Source organism: Emys orbicularis, chromosome 4 (assembly GCF_028017835.1).
Source record: "Emys orbicularis isolate rEmyOrb1 chromosome 4, rEmyOrb1.hap1, whole genome shotgun sequence".
Classification (NCBI taxonomy): Eukaryota; Metazoa; Chordata; order Testudines; family Emydidae; genus Emys; species Emys orbicularis.
Window position 1 is genome coordinate 23819133 of NC_088686.1, and position 19204 is coordinate 23838336.

Here is a 19204-nt window from a genome sequence, read left to right on the forward strand (position 1 = left end):
AGAGGTGGGCCCCACACATATGCTGCAACACTTGTGCAACAAATCTTCGCCAGTGGTTGAACAGGAAAAGGAAATCTATGCCTTTTGCAGTGCCAATGATTTGGAGGGAGCCAACAGAGCATACCAGCAATTGTTACTTCTGCATGGTGCCTCCAGTTGGGAAAGGTGTGTCAAAGAAGAAAAAGTGGACTGTGCATTATCCAAACATTCCATCAGCTATACGCCCAGTACCCCATGGAGAAGGACTGCAGGTTCCTGATGCACCAGAATCATTCTCACTTGAGTCAGACGAGGAAGAGGATGAAACTTCTGGTCCTGAACCATCAATGTCACAGGACCCACATTTTCTCCCATCCTCCTCCTCTGAACCACACCTCATAACACAAGGTGAACTGAATGACCTTGTCAGGGATTTGGAACTATCCAAGAGTAAGGCAGAGCTGTTGGGCTCCAGACTACAGCAGTGGAATCTCCTGGCAGGTGATGTTAGGGTTTCCATGTTCCGTGACCGTCAAAAGGATCTTGTCCTATTCTTCTTCATGGAAGGTGATCTTGTAGCCTGCAACAACATCGATCGTGTGATGGCAGCCCTCAACATCGTTCACGATCCAGATGAGTGGAGACTGTTCATTGATTCATCGAAGACGAGTCTTAAAGCTGTTTTACTGCATAATGGCAATGTTTTGCCATCAATTCCAGTTGGTCATGCAGTCCATATGAAGGAAACCTATGATAACATGAAACAACTTTGGAGGTGCATAAACTATGACCAACATCAGTGGTAGCTTTGTGGCGATTTGAAGGTTGTTGCTCTCTTGCTTGGTCTGCAGACTGGATACACAAAGTACTGCTGTTTTCTCTGCGAATGGGATAGTCGTGCAAGAGATTCCCACTACATCAAGAAAGATTGGCCACTCCGACAGTCATTGGAGCCTGGGAGGAAAAGTGTTCAGCATCCACCACTTGTTGAATCAAGGAAGATTTTGTTACCACCCTTACACATCAAGCTGGGTCTGATGAAGAACTTTGTCAAGGCCATTGACAAAACACAAGCAGCTTTCAAGTACCTCCGTGGAAAATTTCCAAGGTTAAGTGAAGCTAAGATAAAGGAAGGTGTCTTTGTTGGTCCTCAGATTCGTGAACTTCTTCGAGATGATGCATTTGACCATGCACTGCGTGGCAAGGAAAAGAAGGCATGGAAAGCCTTCCAGTTAGTGGCAATAAATTTTCTCGGAAACAACAAGGCAGACAACTACAGGTTGTTGGTGGAAAACCTCCTCAAGGCATACAAAAGCCTTGGTTGCAACATTACACTAAAGATACATTTTTTGCACTCTCATCTAGATTTTTTTCCACCGAACTGCAGAGCAGTGAGCGACGAGCACGGCGAGCAATTTCACCAGGACATTGCAACAATGGAGAAACGCTATCAGGGCAAATGGAGCCCATCAATGCTTGCAGACTATTGCTGGACAGTGACAAGAGATGCTCCATTTAATGAATACAAGAGACAAGCCAAGAAGCGCCGAGTAGACACTGAATAGGACTAAACTATGTACATAATAGTTTTTTGCCTTTTGTTTCATAATAAATGTTATTTATATAACCCTTTTGCTGATTTTTAAAGTGTTACATAAACACGACTGGTGAAATATTATCATGTAAAGAAACCATAAACACATGAAAAGACCTAGGTTTACAATTTATGATTAAAACTCTACTATCTACACAATATACATAGACATAAAATGTCAAAACTTAAGTATCTTAGAAACAGTAGCCAATCAGTTGTTTTAATTGTCATATTTGAATTCAGCACATCAAAATACATAATAAATAGCACATTTTATCTCTGAAGCAGACGACTTCTCAAAAATTGTAGACCAGTGATATTTTTTAAAACAAAGTGATCAGCCAAAGATAGCATTGCAAGCAAAGCATACAGCAATAGGCTTCTACATTTTAATTTCTTTACCCTAATATTGGCAGTAATTGCTATATTTAGATGTCTGCCCACTGCATTTTATTATTTTTGAATTTTTCAGGGGGAAAACGCAATGCAAAATATTTAATAGTCTATTAGGCAACTACACATATATTTCTCATAATTATGATTAACAGATTAAATTGTTCTGACATGATTACAGTGAATGCATTAAACTGTAGAATAACTATCCAAAAGTATACTTTTATGCTACTGCAACAGTTAATGGTGACCTGCAAATGAAAAAAAAATGGGTTTGGTGTTTTTTTTTAAGATATATGAAGAAGCCATAAGGGCTTTATTTCTTTCTCTCACACTCACACATTTTAACATTAAAACTATTAGGAATATTAAAGTCAGGTTTCCTCTGGCTCTGTTATCAAAGGTCAGATATGGATTGAGCATCATGTAAACTCTCACCCTGTGTTTGAAGTGTCAGAGTTAAATATTCAGACTTCTCCGCCCACACACAAACCTCTCCTAATGTTTCTCAGGCATTTGAAGTAAATTAGTATTAAACCAAAGCAAACAAAGGTACACCAGAGTTTTAAGTAGCCTAGATAAGATCACTTTCCCTCTCAAGCAGGTTGCACTTGTGGGGTCTCTCTGTCACCCTACCAGTCCTCTTAATCTTCCTGGAAAAAGAGGAGAATATGATCATGCTGACCAGTGTTCTCTCATTGTTTCCTTGTACTCATTTGCATATCTGTTTTCCTTGTCTTATATTTAAACCGTATACTCTCTGGGGCAGACAGTCTTTGTTCAATGTCTGTATAGCACCTAGCCCAATGGGGTCCTAGGCCCAAGACTGGATCTCTAACCACTATGGCAATACAAATAAATAATAAAATTCTCCAACATCCAGCTACCGGGGCTGAGCAGGATCTTCCCTTCAACTGTTGCTCCAGCAGCCACTGTGGTGCTGGGCACAGAACTGAGAGCAGGGAACCTGTCTCTATTGTATCTCAATGCTCGCCTGCTGGCAACCAGGCAGAGTGGAAGAGAAAGAGGATGCAACCTAAAACTGAATGAAAAGTGGAGAGGAACAAGAAGTGGGGAAAAAACTATACCCACAACAGCATCCTCCCCACAAAACCTATAACTGAACAATTGAACCCATTAGCCCTGAGTCTCAACATCTCTTTGCTGCATAGCAATTAGCTCTGTGAAATCTGCTGGCAAAGTACGTGTCTCCATCACCCTCAACTGGCAGGTCCATAGATGAAATGAGCCTTCTACTGCTACCAGTGACTATTAGCTCAAGAGGTAGAGGACTGTGTTGTGGATTTAATGATCTCAACCTTACTGATAACCCATGTGAGAAAACAATATGCTTCCACATGACAAAAACTGAAGAAACAATTTCCAAGTATTAAAAAAAAAAAAAAAAAAAAAAAACACCACTTAGGAAATTACATAAACGACATTAAAAGAAGGTTAAGGTGACAAAGTCAAGTGTCCAAAAGTTAACAAATGCCAGAATTTGGCCTGTGTATTCACATTATGATATAGTAGTTACATGATCATGTTACTTTTTCCAAGGGACTTCTGAGTCGTTAAGCACATAGGCTGGACGGTACTTTGGGGATGTGTAGTGAAAGAGACTTGTGTATAGGATCCCTGCCTCATTTGTTGAAGTTGGAAGGTGTGTGATAAACCAAGCAGGGAAAGACAAGAAGAGAAAGGATGGTCTTATGGTCAAGGCAGCTGAATGGCAATCCTAGAGAACTGGACTCTATCCTTGCATCTGCTATAGAACTGCTAGGCAAGGCTAGACAAACTACAAACCAAACCAAACTGGTCATAGGTAGCTACTGTGTTCTCATATTCTAGGTACCGAACCTGAGATACCTGGGGTCAGATTTACCAGCTGCACCTGATGTCAATGGAAATTACAGTCTGAACATATAAAGTGTTATAAAACGCAAAGCACTTTGAAAAATCAGATTCTAGGCTTTTCAAATTGGGCACCCAGAATTAGAGGAAACTTCTGATAATTCTGACTTTAATCTATGCCTCAGTTCCCCATCTGTAAAACAAGGATAATGCCACCCCCATACATCACAGGGGTATTGTGAAAGTAAATTAATTAATGTTTGTAAAGCACTCAAATACTATAATGCAACACCATAGAAAAGCCCATGAAGAAATATATAATTCTGTATTCACTGAAGGGTTTAGATGGTTTGCAGGAAATTATGCATAGGGCAATACATTAAATGATAAGAAATCACAGAAACTGTAGAAATGTAGGACTGGATGGGACCTCAATAAGTCATCCAATCCAGTCCCCAACACTGAGGTAGGACTAAGTATTATCTAGACCATCCTTGACAGGTGTTTGTCCAACCTGTTCTTAAAAACCTCTAATGATGGAGATTCCACAAACTCCCTAGGTAATTTGTTCCAGTGCTTAACTACCCTTACAGTTAGGAAGTTTTTCCTACTGTCTAACCTAACTCTCCCTTGCTGCAATGCAAGCCCATTACTTCCTGTCCTGTCCTCAGTGGTTAAGGAGAAAATGTATCGCCCTCCCCTTTATAACAACCTTTAACATATTTAAACACTTATGTCCCCACCCCACCCCAGTTTTCTCTTCAACAGACTAAACAAACCCAGGTTGTTGGTTTTGGGGTGGGGTTTTTTGTTGTTGTTTTTTCCAAATCTTTCCTCATAGGTCATGATTTCTACACCTTAAGTCATTTTTGCTGCTCTCCTCTGGACTTCCTCCAATTTGTCCACATCTTTCCTGAAGTGTGGTGCCTAGAACCGGATGCAATATTCCAATTGAGTCCTTATCAGTGTTGAGTAGACTGGAAGCATTACTTCTCATGTCTTGCTTACAATAGTCCTGCTAACACATCCCAGAATAACGTTTCTTTTTTTTTTTTTTGGCAACAGTATTACATTGTTGACTCATTTAGTTTGTGATCCACTATAACCCCCAGATCTTTTCTGCATTACTCTTTCCTAGACAGTCATTTCTCAATTTGTATTTGTGCAATTGATTATTCCTTCCTAAGTGTAGTACAGTGCATTTGTCCTTACTGAATTCCATCCTATTTATTTCAGACTATTTCTGCATTTTTTTCAAGATCATTTTGAATTCTAATCCTGTCCTCCAAAACGCTTGCAATCCCTCCCAGTTTAGTATCGGCACAAACCACTCTTCATGCCATTATCCAAATCATTTATGAAGATATTGAATAGAACTAGACCCAGACAGAGCTCTGTGGGACCTCACTCGATATGCCCTTCCAGATTGACTGTGAACCTCTGATAACTACTCTGAGTATGGTTTTAAAATCAGTTGTGCACCCACTTTATGGCAGGTTCATCTATTCTATATTGCTCTACTTTGCTTATGAGAAGATCATGTGAGACAGTACCACAAGCCTTACTAAAATTGAGATATACCACATCTACTACTTCCCCTTCCCCCCGTGCACAAGGCTCGTTACCCTGTCAACCAAGGATATTAGGTTGGTTTGACATGATTTGTTCTTGACAAATCTATGTTGACTGTTACTTAACTTACTGTCTTCTAGGTGCTTATAAATTGATTGTCTGATTATTTGCTCCATTATCTTTCTGGGTACCAAAGTTAAGCTGACTGGTCTATAACTCCCTGGGTTGTCCTTATACCCCTTTTTATAGACAGGTACTATATTTAGCCAGTTCCAGTCCCTGCATTCCTTCCTGTCCTACACAAGTCCTCAAAGATAAACACTAACGGCTGAGCCAGTTCCTTAAGTATTCTAGGATGTATCCCTGCCAACTTGAAGACATTTAACTTGCTTGTCTAAGGTTTTGTCTACACGGCACTTTTTTTGGTAAAACTTTTGTCAGTCAGGGCGGTGAAAAAACACCCCCGACTGACAAAAGTTTTACTGATGAAAAGTGCTGGTGTGGACAGCGCTTTGTCAGCGGGAGATGTTCTCCCACCGGCAAAGCTACCACTGCTCATTGGGGGTGGTTTTATTTTGCCAGCAAGAGAGCTCTCACCTGCTTGCAAAGAGCAGCTACACAGGAGACCTTACAGCAGCACAATATAATGGAGCTGTGCTGCTGTAAGTTACGCAGTGTAGACATAGCCTAAGTAACTCTTAACTTGTTCTTTCCCTATTTTCGCCTCAGATCCTACCCCATTTACAGTGACGTTCACTGTTAATCATCCAATCTCTGCTAACCGTTTTGGTGAAAACTGAAACAAACAAAAAAAGGCATTTAACACTTCAGCCATTGATGTTTTCTCTTATTGCCTTTTCCTTCTCATTGAATAATGAGCCTACTCTTGTCATTGGTCTTCCTCTTGCTTATAATGCATCTGTAAAATGTTTTCTTGGTACCTTTTATGTCCCTATCCAGTTTAATCATATTAGAAAGGCCAAGGTGCTCAATTTTGTCCCCTACATACTTGTATTTTTTATTTTATACATATTTTCATCCTTTGTAATTTGACGTACTTTCCACTTTTTAATATGACTCTGAGCTTCAGGTCATTGAAGATCTCCAGGTTAAGCCAGTATGGTCTCTTACCATACTTCCTATCTTTCCTACACCTTTGCATAGTTTGCTCTTGTGCCCTTAACTATGTCTCTTTAAAAAACTACCAACTCCCCTGAACTCTTTTTTCCCTTAGGTAAAGTCCTATGGAAGCAAGTCTATCAATTCTCTGAGTTTGCTGGTCTGCCTCCTTGAAGTCCATTGTCTTTATTCTGCTGTTTTCCCTCCTACCACTCCTTAGAATAATGAACTACTGCTTCATGATCACTGTCACCCACGCTGCCTTCCACCTTCAAATTCTCAACCAGTTCCTTCCTATTTACCAGAATCAAATCTAGAACACCCTCTCCCCTATTCACTCTATCTTCTGTAATAAAAAATTGTCTCCAATGCATTCCAAAAACTTGTTGGCTAACCTGTACCCTGTTCTATTATTTTCCAAACAGGAGTTTGGGTAGCTGAAGTCCCCCATCACCACCAAGTCCTGTTCTTTGGATGATTTTGTTAGTTGTTTAAAAAAACCTCACTCACAGTGACAGGGTCCCCAGGGTGCAACCTGGACTGTAGGACTGCTGAACTCCCCAGGACTGGCCTTAGGGAAAATGGCATCCTGGGCAAACTTGTATTTTGGTGACTCTGGCCCCCATGGGCATGCCCCCCCCCCATTGCCCCAGGCCTCCATGGGCTACTCACCACCCTTCACCCCCAAGCCCTGCAACCCTAATCCCTGCACCTCCCTCCCACGCCCCTAACACCTGCTCTGTGCCCCCTTTGCCCCAAACCCTGCGCCACATGCGGAAATTGACCTAGATGCACAGAGCAGCTGGCACTGCTGCTCTCTCCCCCCAAAGAACACTGCTCCTCTCCGCACCTCTAGAGGGATGGGGGGGGAGGGCAAGGAGCAACATCAGGCTCCCTGCATCCAGGTCACTTTCCACACCTGGGCTGCATAAGGGGAGGCAGGAGAGCAGCAGCTCCTGATGCTTGCCTCACAGCACAGCCCAGGTGGGAAAGTGATCTGAATGCAGGGAGTGTTTGATATTGCTCCCTCCACCTCACAGTCCGGGGGCGGGGGGAGGAGGGGGGAGAGGAGGAGGGGAAAGGGCAAAGGAACATTGTGAGGAGGGGGGTGAGCAGTAGCTGTGCATCATTGCTTGTCTTCTCCCTCTCCCCCATGTTCCTCCACCGGGAGGAAGCAGGGAGAAATCTGGGCACACACACAGACTCATGCCAGCCAGGAGCAGTTTCTGACTCTACACCAGCTGCTGCCACACAGCACCCTCTTGACCCTGGCGTCCCTGTGCTGTTGCCTGGGTGGTCCACCCCTAAAGGCCAACCCTGCCCCCTGTCTCCCACACTGTGATGCTGATGTCAAGCTACAAACCCCTGACAGGTAATACACTTACACAGACATCCACAGGCAGGGACACGCCCAACTGAGTTACATGAATGATCTCCCAGTCACTCACGAACCATCAATAGAAAGGCTCCATCCAATTCCCCCCAGCTCCAGCCCTATACCCCAGGACTGTACCATCTTACACTGCTCAAAGCCCCCTTGGGCAGTGCAAGTTCATTAAGTAGTTTGCCACTCCCTCAGTGTGGAATGGACACACACTAGCCTTTGTAAACTGAGCTGAGATTTCCCAAGCACTTCAACCAAAACACTGTTTTAGGTAAAATATAAAACAGATTTATTAACTACAGAAAAATAGGTTTTAAGTGATAAGCAATATGCACAAAGGTCAGAGGTAGTTACCTTAATAAAATAAAAAGCGGACATGCTTTCTAAATTGTAAAATTTTAGTCTAAGCAAGAGTTGAATCATACAGCTTTTCTGACCCTGACAAACAGTACAAGCATCCTTAATACACAGGCTGGGACTATCTTTCCGTCTGGGACCACATATCCCCAGTTCAAAGTTTTTGTCTTCCAGATGTTCCTCCAGGTGCTGAGATAAGGAGAAAGAGGCCAAGCGACAATGTCACTTCACCGCTTTTATATTTTCTTCCAGCTTGCTGGAAAGATCTTTGCTGTGGTGTGGTGGGGGGGGGGGGGGCGAAGAGAGAGAAATCAGGCAGTCCCCATTGGGCAAGCAGTCTCCATTGAAAACATGCTGTCTCTGAGATGACCATTGGGAGAGTGGATTCCCTTTAACGGGCCAACAGCACATGTGTGGCTGGTCCTTTGTTGCAACTGAAATGCTGGCTGTGAGTGTCCCCCAACCTCACAACTTATTTCAGTAACGCACATAGCAATGCTTCATAACTTCACAATGATAGCATATACAATCAAACAGGATATTAATGTTCAACAGATCAAGACTTAAAATGATACCTCACAAGGCATACTTTGTACAAAAAACATATCATCACAGTGGTGAATACTGGGGTTCCAGGGTACTACTTTGAGGTACAGAGTGTCACACCTCTTCTTCCTGGTTAGGTGAGCTGCAGTAGACCCCTACCATAACATCACCCTTGTTTCTTACCCATTTTATCATTACCCAGAGACTGTCAACACATCTGTCTCCCACTTGTGTCTTTACTATACAAGGCAATAACTCCTCCGTTTTTTTCCCTGCCTGAACAAGTTGTACCCTTTTATACCAATATTCCAGTCATGTGAATTATCCCACCAAGTCTCTGTGATTAATTGAACTGTGATTGAATAGTTACCCATTTAGTGAGCACCATTCATACTATATACTGAATGAGGCAGGGTCCTGGGGGGAAAATATCATGTGAACATGTAATTAAAGATTATAATAATGCATATGCACTAGAGAGCCAAATTAAGGTAGCAAGACCACCTTAATTCAGGTATTTCCTAACTTCTGAGTGCTTTACTTTGCAACCATAACAATTTTCTTCTAATATGTTTTTTGTATGCAACATAAAACATTCAGGTGGAAACAATCATATTTTCCCTTGTATTTTGCAATACCAGTTCTTTAAATAAAAGTTTTAAATGTCGGTGACATTTCAACTATAAAATACCCCAGTCTCCCAACTGTTATTGATGACACGGGTTAGTCTGAATCAATTGAAAGATTTTGATGTCCCGATGCCCAATCCTCATTTTTGAAATGCAGTTGTTACATACAGATTCAGAATTACTCATCCCCATCCCAAATCTATTATGATGTATTCTTAACTCAAAGCTTGTGTATAAATGAGCTGTTGGATCTACCCTAAAAGTGAGGAAAGTGATTTTTATTCAGGCTGTTTGAAGTATTTCCTTTTTTTGGGGGGGGGGGGAAACACATGGGAGAAAAGATGTCAGATTCAACACCCCAATCCTTCAAAGCTTAGGCCTGATCTACACTAAAAAGTCAGGTCAACTCAGCTACATCCCTCAGGGGTGTGAAAAATCCACACCCCTGAGTGACATAGTTAGGCCAATATAACCCCCTGCATAGACAGCACTAGATTAACAGAAGAATTCATTTGTTGAGGTAGCTACAGCCTCTCAGGGAGGTGGATTACCCCTCCCATAGGTGTAGGCAGAGTCTACACTAAAGAGCTGCAGCATTTCAAGTATAGGCAAGCCCTTAGAAATCAAGATCACAATCCATATGTGACCAACAAAACCAGAGACTAGACTATTCCTGGTATTTCTAAAATGGCCCTATGTCAGGGTTGAAGTACATTTGAGAGGCATGGTTGTTGTGAATTAGGCATAAAGTTAACACACTAGAGACCTGGGTTGTTGTAATCTTCATTTCAGATAGCACTTTCTGCACACCTTAGGAAAGTTGCTTCTCTTGCCCTCCACGCCTCAGTTTTCCAAACTGTAAGATGGGGATAATGCTTACTCATTTTCATAAATCACTTTGAGATCCACAGATGAAAAAAAAATGCTATAAAAGTCCAAATCATCATGTGTTCAGATAAGCACTACAGAAATGCCTAAAAATAAAATATTTGTGGGACATTGCAGGGACTAGAGACTGTCCTCTATTCAAAGAACAGGGACAACACAAGTAGCAATCTGGCATTTTTCACATGCATTAAATTCACTTGAAAAAAACAACATATGTCTGTGCATTTCTAAATCTGTTGGTGGTCTAGAGAAGGATTTAAATATCTGTTTATCTCAAACATCTATTAGCCAGAGGTAGATACTGAAATAAGGGTTGTACTTCACAGAAACACTCCTTTTATGTTCAATTCTAAGATTACCTACGTGAAAATCTCCTCCAGAACATCTACTTTATGGGGAAATTCAGCACGCAAGTTGTATACCTCTTACTACAAATCAATATAACCTCATGAAACAACCAAGTCTTCAATACGTTGACAAATTCCTTTCTATGCATGCATATAGCAGATTAGTATACATCTTGGTTAGTTATTTGCCTTAAAATGTTAAGTCTTCAACACACTAGCCTCTTATATTACAAGATGTACAAATATTCTGTCAATAAAGCTGCTAAAACAGTCAAGTAAGCGTTCAGGTTTTCAAGATTTTTCTTGTGGCTTTACCTTGTAGACGGAAGATGCTAAGCACATCATATATTCAGGCCACATCCTTGTCACTGTCCCTTCCCCATCCTATTCTCCCTCTTTCACCACGAAGAATTTTCAGTAACATAGGATTGTGCCTGTGCTGCTCCTTCACATAATACTTCACAAAAGGTGCCACCAGGCGTAATACACAAGAGCTGTAGCATGCTCTTCCCCTGAGAAAGTCAGCTGCAAGGTAACTTTTTTTTTTTTAATGTAAAAAGTAACCCAGATCAAATAAATTAGCAAATACAGTAAGAAATCATGAAAGAAAATTACATTTCCATCCAATATATGGTATTAAGTTAAAGATACAGGGGTCAAACCAATTTACAAGGGAGATTCAGAGTATTCATTGACTTGCATAATCTGCTACAGATTTGATTGCCTATCAATGAAGTCTTCACTCTATGGTAGCTAAAGTATTATTTCACTTTGCCAAACTTCAAATCACAACTCAACATGAATTCATCAATGAGCACATTATGGCTAGATTACTCAGTGGTGAGCTATAAATAAACTGACCCTGATAATATGCATCTTATAGTACATTTCTGCTCGTGACAAACAATGAAAACTCAATGAAGCTCACCAGAAAAATAATCATCACTTTCCAAGATAAAAATACATACTATTCCTGTGTGTCATAATTCTTGGGTGGGAATGGAAGGAGGACAAAAATATTCTTTTATGTAGCAGAGAAACAAATATTTGAACTAACACATTTACAAACAAGACTATAGAAGTGAATGATCTTTTCAGTGAAGCAGTTTTTCAGACTGGCACTGACACATTTTAGGGAATTTCAAAACCTACTCAAACACAGAGTTTGAAATTTCCAAATGGAAAGATTCTATGTAATGTTAGGTCTCTAGGAAATGTGGGAAGGAGAATGAGTAGCAATTTAATTGACCCACTTGAAGCCATCACATCTAGCTGGTTGACAAAGGTAAAAGTGAAGCAGCAAGAGAGAGGAACAAAAGCAATAACAGCAGAATTGTCAGTCAGAAGTGGAACAGTTCAGTGTATGGCTTTACAAATTATAGAAATGTAAGACAGAAAGGGTCCTCCAGAGATCATCTAGTACATCCCTCTATGCTGAGGAAGCACCACGTATACCTAGACCATACCTGACAGGTGTTTGCCCAACCCGTTTTAAAAAACCTCCAGTGATGGGAATTCCAAAACCTCCGTTGGAAGCCTATTCCAGTTCTTAACTATCCTTACAGTTAGACAATTTTTCCTAGTATCTAACCTAAACCTCCCTTGTCGCAAATTAAGCCCATTGTTTCTTGTTTTAATTTCAGTGCACCTGGAGCGCAATTGATCACTGTCCTCTTTATAACAGCCCTTTACAGTTTAGAAGACTTATCAGGTCCCTTCTCAGTCCTTTCCTCATAGGTCAGGTTTTCTAAACCTTTTATCATTTTTGTTGCTCTTCTCTGGACTCTCTCCAATTTGTCCACATCTTTCTTGAAGTGTAGCACCCAAAACTGGACGCAGAACTCAAAGCGAGACTTCTCCAGTGCTGAGCAGATCAGGACAATTACCTCCCTTGTATTATACAACACTCCTGTTAATATACTCAGAATGATATTACCCTTTTTAGCAACAGTATCAGATTGTACAACTGATATTCAATTTGTGATCTACTATACTCCCAGATCCTTTTCAGTGTTACCACCACCTACTCAGTTATTCCCCATTTGAAGTTGTGCATTTGATTTTCTTCTTCTACTTTTCACTTATCATTAATGAATTTCATCTTGTTGATTTCAGAACAATTTTTCAATTTGTCAATGTCATTTTGAATTCTAATCCTATCCCCCAAAGTACTAGCAATCCCTCCCACTGGAGAAGTCATAAGAGAAAAAAGTGGCAGCCCACGAACAAGACTGTTACGTAAGTCTTGACTGCTTGGAAGAGGCCACTGCCACTTGAAAGAGATGGACTAGCATTCAGTTCATGAAGGAAGAGAGCTATTGGCAACAGAGAGAAGATGACATAGAAGTTGAAAAACTGGGGCACCATAAAAGAAAAAGACAGGCCCTTTACCTGACAAAAGGGTTGGAGGAAGGAAAGATTACTCCTTAGGGAATTCTGTGCAAATAAATAAATAAATAAATCTACACACAATATTTTAAAATTCTGCAAATTTTATTTGTCAATAAATAAACGTGGAGGCTTCACCATGGCAGTGGGGAGCACAGGCCACCTGCTGCACTGAGCTCGGAGATCACCCTGCAGCTGCCACTGCACCCCTCCCCCACACTGACATGGATTCAGTGATGAGGCTGCACCCCTGACACGGCACGAGGGCCAGACCTGCCCCAGAAATACCCTGGAGCCTTGCCCTTCCGCACCAGGTATGGACAGGCAGGCTCAGCCCAGCAGGGTCCAAGTGGGGACGGGCTCTTTGGGGGGGCGGGGGGGGGGAAATCCAGGTGTGGGGTGAGAGGGTTCTGGGTGTGGGCAGCTCAGTGGGGGGTTCAGGTGCAGTGGGGATGTGGATGCACAAGGGCTCACTGGGAGGTTCCAGGCGCAGAGGCACGGGACTCTGCAGGAGGGTTCAAGTTAAGGTGGTTGGGGCTCAGCAGGGAGGGTCTGGGTGTGCAAGGGAATGGGGCTTGGCATGGGAGGTCTGGGTGTGGGGGGGGCCTGAATGCTGGGGGAATGGAGGTCTGAGTGCAGCTGGCTAAGACTCAGTGTGGTGGGGGTCTGGGTGCAGGGGGCTCATCAGGGTGGTCCAAGTGCAGAGGGGGTGGGTCTCTTCAGGGTGGGGGTTCTAGTGCAGGGGGTGGGCCTGGTGCAGAGGGGTGCGTTCAAGGGGGTTCCGGATGCAGGGGGTTGGGGGTTCAGCAGACATGGGAGCAGGAAGCAAGGTATGAATGTGTGCAGAGCTTTCTGTAGCCAGGTAGATTTCAGGGGGTAGGTCTCACCTGGCCCCTCCTTGAAAGGGAAGAGCAAGTCCAGTCCTCCCTTGCCCCAGCCCAGTCAGGACTAGTAGCTGAGCCCAGCACAGGGTAGAAGCCACTCCAGGGACCCAAAACAACACGCCCATGCAGTTGGGGAGGGGTGCTTCCCTATGCTTCTACATCAGAAAGTCATTTTTCTGCAGGGAAACAAGGAAATCTGTGGGGGACTTGAACTTTGCACGCAGAATTCCCTCAGGAGTAAAAGGTGCATGCCTACAGTAGTTGACAGACAGAGGTAGCCAGTGGAAGAAAAAAAAGGAGCTGCTGGGAGTAGAAAGTAAGTCATGAAGGACCAGCCATAGTTGATTTTATTTTGAGTAATTCAAAGGCACTTTCCAAAAGTTGTATGCAGCTTTGTAAAACATCTTTCCTGTCAAAAGAGTCCTAATGGTTTCCAAAAAACCAAACCTCTGCCATCTAAGTTATACCAATGTGGGAAAGGTTATAAATACTCTTGAAAAGTCTTCCCAATTATTCTCACGAAGACGACTGCATGCTGTAGCAATAATTACCTCATGTTCTTGGTTATCTTGTCCATCTTTACCACTTTTTCCACTTTTGCCCAATTTTGCAGGTTCCTGAAAATTAAAGAGATTTATAAATTTTCCCAGCTTCAAGCTTAATTTCAAACAGAATCAAATATGCTTTCACTCAAGTAACTGATTGTCCAGAGAACTATATAAAAATATGCACTACAGAAGGCTAATAAGGCCCATAAATTTAACTATTACAATTTTAGTATCAGAAATTCCACAAATACTTAACACTTTTCACCTTCAAAATGCTTTAGAAACATTACTTATTTCTCACAACATACCAATAAGCAATTTACATCAATGAATCTTATATCCATTTATATCTAATAAAACAGAGGCAAAGAGTGCAAATGGTATACACAAGGCAACAGAGAATCAGCCTTCGTTTACCCTCGGTTTTTAGCCCCTAGCGTAGTTTTGAAGCCAGGATAAGCTGTTCCAGTGCAAGTCACGGTTTATACTGCTCAACCATGTCTATATAGGTGTTTGCATCTGTGTAGCTACAACAGTGGCTAAAACCCCAATGTTAAAGCTAGGTCTGTAACCCAAGAGTTTCTCCTCACTTCGAATGCTGCACTTAGACTACATCCAGCCCCTATTTCTCTCACTACAGGATAAAGGAAACGAAAGAAATACAAACATTAACATAGTCTACAACTTTTTTGGAGCAGTGGGGCATCTTTATTTTAATGCACAAAAATCAATACATTCATAAGACACAGACAAATCCATGAGCAACTGATTTTAAACTGATGTGGAAATGCTAAAAGACTGCCTGAAATCAAAGGAATAGAGGAAGCTATCTAGTGGAACAGGCACAGAATGGGAGTCAGGAGCTCTGGGTTCCACTCCTGGCTTTGAATATCAAGGGTAGCCGTGCTAGTCTGTATCCACAAAAACAACAAGGAGTCCGGTGGCACCTTAAAGACTAACAGATTTATTTGGGCATAAGTTTTCGTGGGTAAAAAACCTTACTTCTTCAGATGCAACTCCTGGCTTTAACACCAACTCCCTCTAAGGGAGTTCTACCTGTACATGGCCCTGATCTTAGTATCTGGGCACCTTCCATGTAAAAAAAAAAAACAATAGTGAAATCCCCAGTGGACTTCATGGAATCTCTGGCACTTCTTCCTTTTTTGAGATAAAACTCTGTTCAGGCCACTCTGTGGCCTAGAGCAATCACTACTTCTCTGCCTCAGTTGCCCTGTTTGTAAAATGGGACCAATGTTACCACACTGGGTGGGGTAGGGATTGCAAATCTCAAGCAATGCTTGCGAAGTGTTTTTGGATGGTTCTATGAACATAGCTTCAAGCAGCACAGTATTCAGTAATAAAGCTACCCAGGAAAGTGCCGTAGATGCCAACCTTAAAAATAGCCTTCCCCCAGAGACCTGCCCCCCTTTAAAAATACTCCCTCCCACACAAAGTAGAGATACCCACCTTGCCTCAAATTAAGAGATCGCCTCTAACAACTCACTCCTCCTACATACACCCGATAAAACAGCCACCCCGTCCCCGAGCAATTGCCCCTTCACGCCCCCAAGAAATCCCCTCCTCCGCGAACCCCTGGATCTCTCTGGTGCTGCTGAACCCCGGTCTCCCCCCCGAGGTCGGATGGGGGCGAATCTGGCCCCAGAAATTGGGTGAGGAGACGCAGCATCGCCGGGGCTAGGCCCACCGCCCACCCGCAGGGAGCGCCCCCTCCCACACCGCCTCACCGGCTCCCCATCCCCGCCCCCTCCCACGGGGAGCACCCCGGAGTCCCTCGGCAGCCTCCGCCCGGACCGACCCGCCCCCGCCTCAGCCCTTGTCCCTCTCTTCCCTCCACCGCCAGGACCTGCCCAGCTCCCCCCGGAGCTCGCCACCCCTCAGCGGCTCTGCCTCCGGGCCCCTCTCCCGCAGGGGCCTGCTCCCCTGGCCCGCCCCGCGAGGAGCTCCCCGGGCCTCCAGCGCCCCCGGCCGGCCTGACTCACCTTCTCCTTCTTGTTTTTATTTGGCATGGCCGGTCGGTTGGGCGCCCGGGCCGGAGCGGCGCGGCGCAGCCTCCTGGGGTCCCCGCTCGGAGTCCTCGCTGCGACTCCTCCGCCCCACTCAGGCTCTTCCCCTTCTCCGGCTCCCAGCGGCGGCAGCCCTGCCTCCGCCCGGCCGAGCCGGGACGCCGCTTCGCCATTGGCTGTCCCCCGTCACGTGGGCTCAACGTTTCCCCCTCCTCCCCTCTGTGAGCTAGGGGGCGGGGCTGTCTCCATCCCACCGCACAGCGGCGGCTTGGGGGAGTTGGTAGCGGCTGGAGAGCGGCCTCCTGGCAGTGCTGCCCCGCCGGCCTCCTCCCTGGGGCTCACGCCCCGCCGCTAGAGCCGCTCTCCCCCTCTCCGGCGGTTCAGACTGGCCTAGGCAGACCGAAGCAGAGTCGTTTCCCCGGCTCAGCCAGGCTGGGGGTAGAGCCGCCCACTCTGACTGAGCCAGCCTTACCTAGCCCCCCCTCCGGCAGAGCCGCCTCCCTGGGTGGTGGCATAGGCTCAGTTTTTTGGCTTGTATCTTGACTTCTGCAGAAGTCGGTCTAAGACCCGTTTCCCTATTGATCATAATAGAGGCTGAAGATGCCCAGCATCTCTTGGGCTTAGGTACCCCGTCCCCAGCATGTGAACACAATTAACTGATAAGGAGAAGGTGCACTCTGCCTGGGCATCCTGCTATTTTAAATGTATTATCCTTTTTCTTTCAGGGAAGTTTTCAAGTTTAGTGAAACATACGTTATTCCGCTAGGCCCACCTCCCTGCAAAGATTATAATTTGAAAACAGGAGCTACTTTTTAATCCATCCATGCCAAATATAAAAAAGCATCAGAACAACCCTGAACAAATGAACATCTTTTCTCTTTCATGCTTATCTTAAAATTATTATTTGTATTACTGTAGTGCCTAGGAGTCCTGCTCAAGGACCAGACTTAATTGTGTGATTTGCTGTAAAACTACAGAACAAAACGATGATTCCTGCCCCAAGGAGTTTACAATTTAGGCATAAAACAAGAGACAACAGTCACAGGGAGTACAAGAAAACAATGAACCATACTGGTCAGCCTGATATGCAGTGGTCTCAGCACACTAGTCTAGTTGTTGTCAATTTTTTTTGGTGGGCCTTATAGAAAAAGAGTTTGAAGGACAGTTTTGAAGGAGGATTCTGTGTTAGCTTTGCGAACATTTATGGAAACCTCCTCCCACTCATGTGGGGCAGCATGGGAGAAAGTACCAAGGTGTTTGAGAATCTAACAAGTAGCAAACAGAAGAGGGAGGCAAAGAGAGGAGCAGTGCTAAGAAAAGGATTTTTGCAGCAGAATACTGAATGCAAGAAGAAAGAAATGCAAGATGCAAGAAGAAAGCCTGAACAAGAGTTTCAGCTGTGTGGATGGATGGGAAAGATAGGTGTTAAAATGCCTCCAGTGAGGCATTTAACTTGGTACTGCTCAACTTCTTGATTAAAAAACTAGAAAGATATAAAATTAACATGGCACATACTAAATTGCATTAAAAGCTGGCTAACTGATAGGCCTCAAAATGTAACTGTAAATAGAATATCGTCATTGGGTTGGTGTGCTTCTAGTGGGGTTCCTCAGAGATCAGTTTTTGGTTCTATACTATTTAACATTTTTATCAGTGACCGTAAAGAAAACATAAAATTAGTTTGTAGATGACATAAACATTGGGGGAGTAGTAAATAATGAAAAGGACAGGTCACTGAAACAGAGCAATCTGGATCACTTAGTAAGATGAGTGCATGCAAACAATATACATTTCAATATGGCTAAATGTCAGGTCATACAGCTAGGAACAAAGAATGCAGGCCATACTTACAGGATGGGAGACTCTATCCTGGGAAGCAGTGATTCTGAAAAAGACATAGGGTTCATGGTGGATAATCAGTTGAATATGAGCTGCTAGTACAATGCTGTGGTCAAGAAGGCTTATGCAATCCTTGGATGAGTAAACAGGGGAATATTGAGTAGAAATAGGGAGGTTATAGTACTTCTGTATTTGGCACTGGTATGACTGCTACTGGAATATTATGTTCAGTTCTGGTATACACATTCATAGGCGCCAACTCCGTGTGTACTCCGGGGCTGGAGCACCCATGGGGTGCTCAGCACCCACTGGCAGCTCCCCGCCCCCCCTTCACTCCACCTCCTCCCCTGAGCGCACCGCGTGCCCGCTTTTCCCCCCTAGCTCCCAGTGCTTGTGCCGCAAAACAGCTGTTTCACGCGGCTGGGAGGGAGGGAGGGGGAGGAGGAGGAACACAGCGTGCTCGAGGAAGAGGTGGGGCCGGGGCGGGGATTTGGGGAAGGGGTCCAATAGGGGCAGGGAGGGGGCGGAGAATTTGGGGAAGGGGTTGGAATGGGGGTGGGGCAGGGGCAGGGATGGGGAAAGGATGGAGTCAGGGCAGGGCCGGGGGGGCGCAAGCTCCCATCGGCACTGGGGAAAGTTGGTGCCCACACACTTCAAGAAGGATGTTGATAAATTGGAGAGGGTTCAGAGAAGAGCCATGAGAATGACTAAAGGATTGGAAAACATGCCTTATAGTAAAAGACTTAAGGAGCTCAATCTATTTAGCTTACCCAAGAGAAGGTTAAGGAGTGACTTGATCGCAGGCTATAAGTACCTATATGTGAAGTAGAAATTGGATAAATAAGGGCTCTTCAGTGTA

The 19204-nt window shown here is 43.9% G+C and overlaps 1 protein-coding gene across 1 annotated transcript in view; it reads right to left on the bottom strand.

The window, feature by feature from the left end:
• Positions 1–16549, bottom strand: part of PPP2R5C (protein phosphatase 2 regulatory subunit B'gamma) — a 183277-nt gene extending 166728 nt beyond the window's left edge. The window contains exons 1-2 of the mRNA XM_065402392.1: positions 16483–16549; positions 14486–14551 (exon numbers count right to left, since the gene is read on the bottom strand). Coding sequence (XP_065258464.1) covers positions 14486–14551; positions 16483–16509 — 93 coding nt within the window. The 5' untranslated portion in view covers positions 16510–16549. The remainder of the gene's footprint in view (positions 1–14485; positions 14552–16482) is intronic.
• Between the last annotated feature and the right edge of the window lie 2655 nt (positions 16550–19204).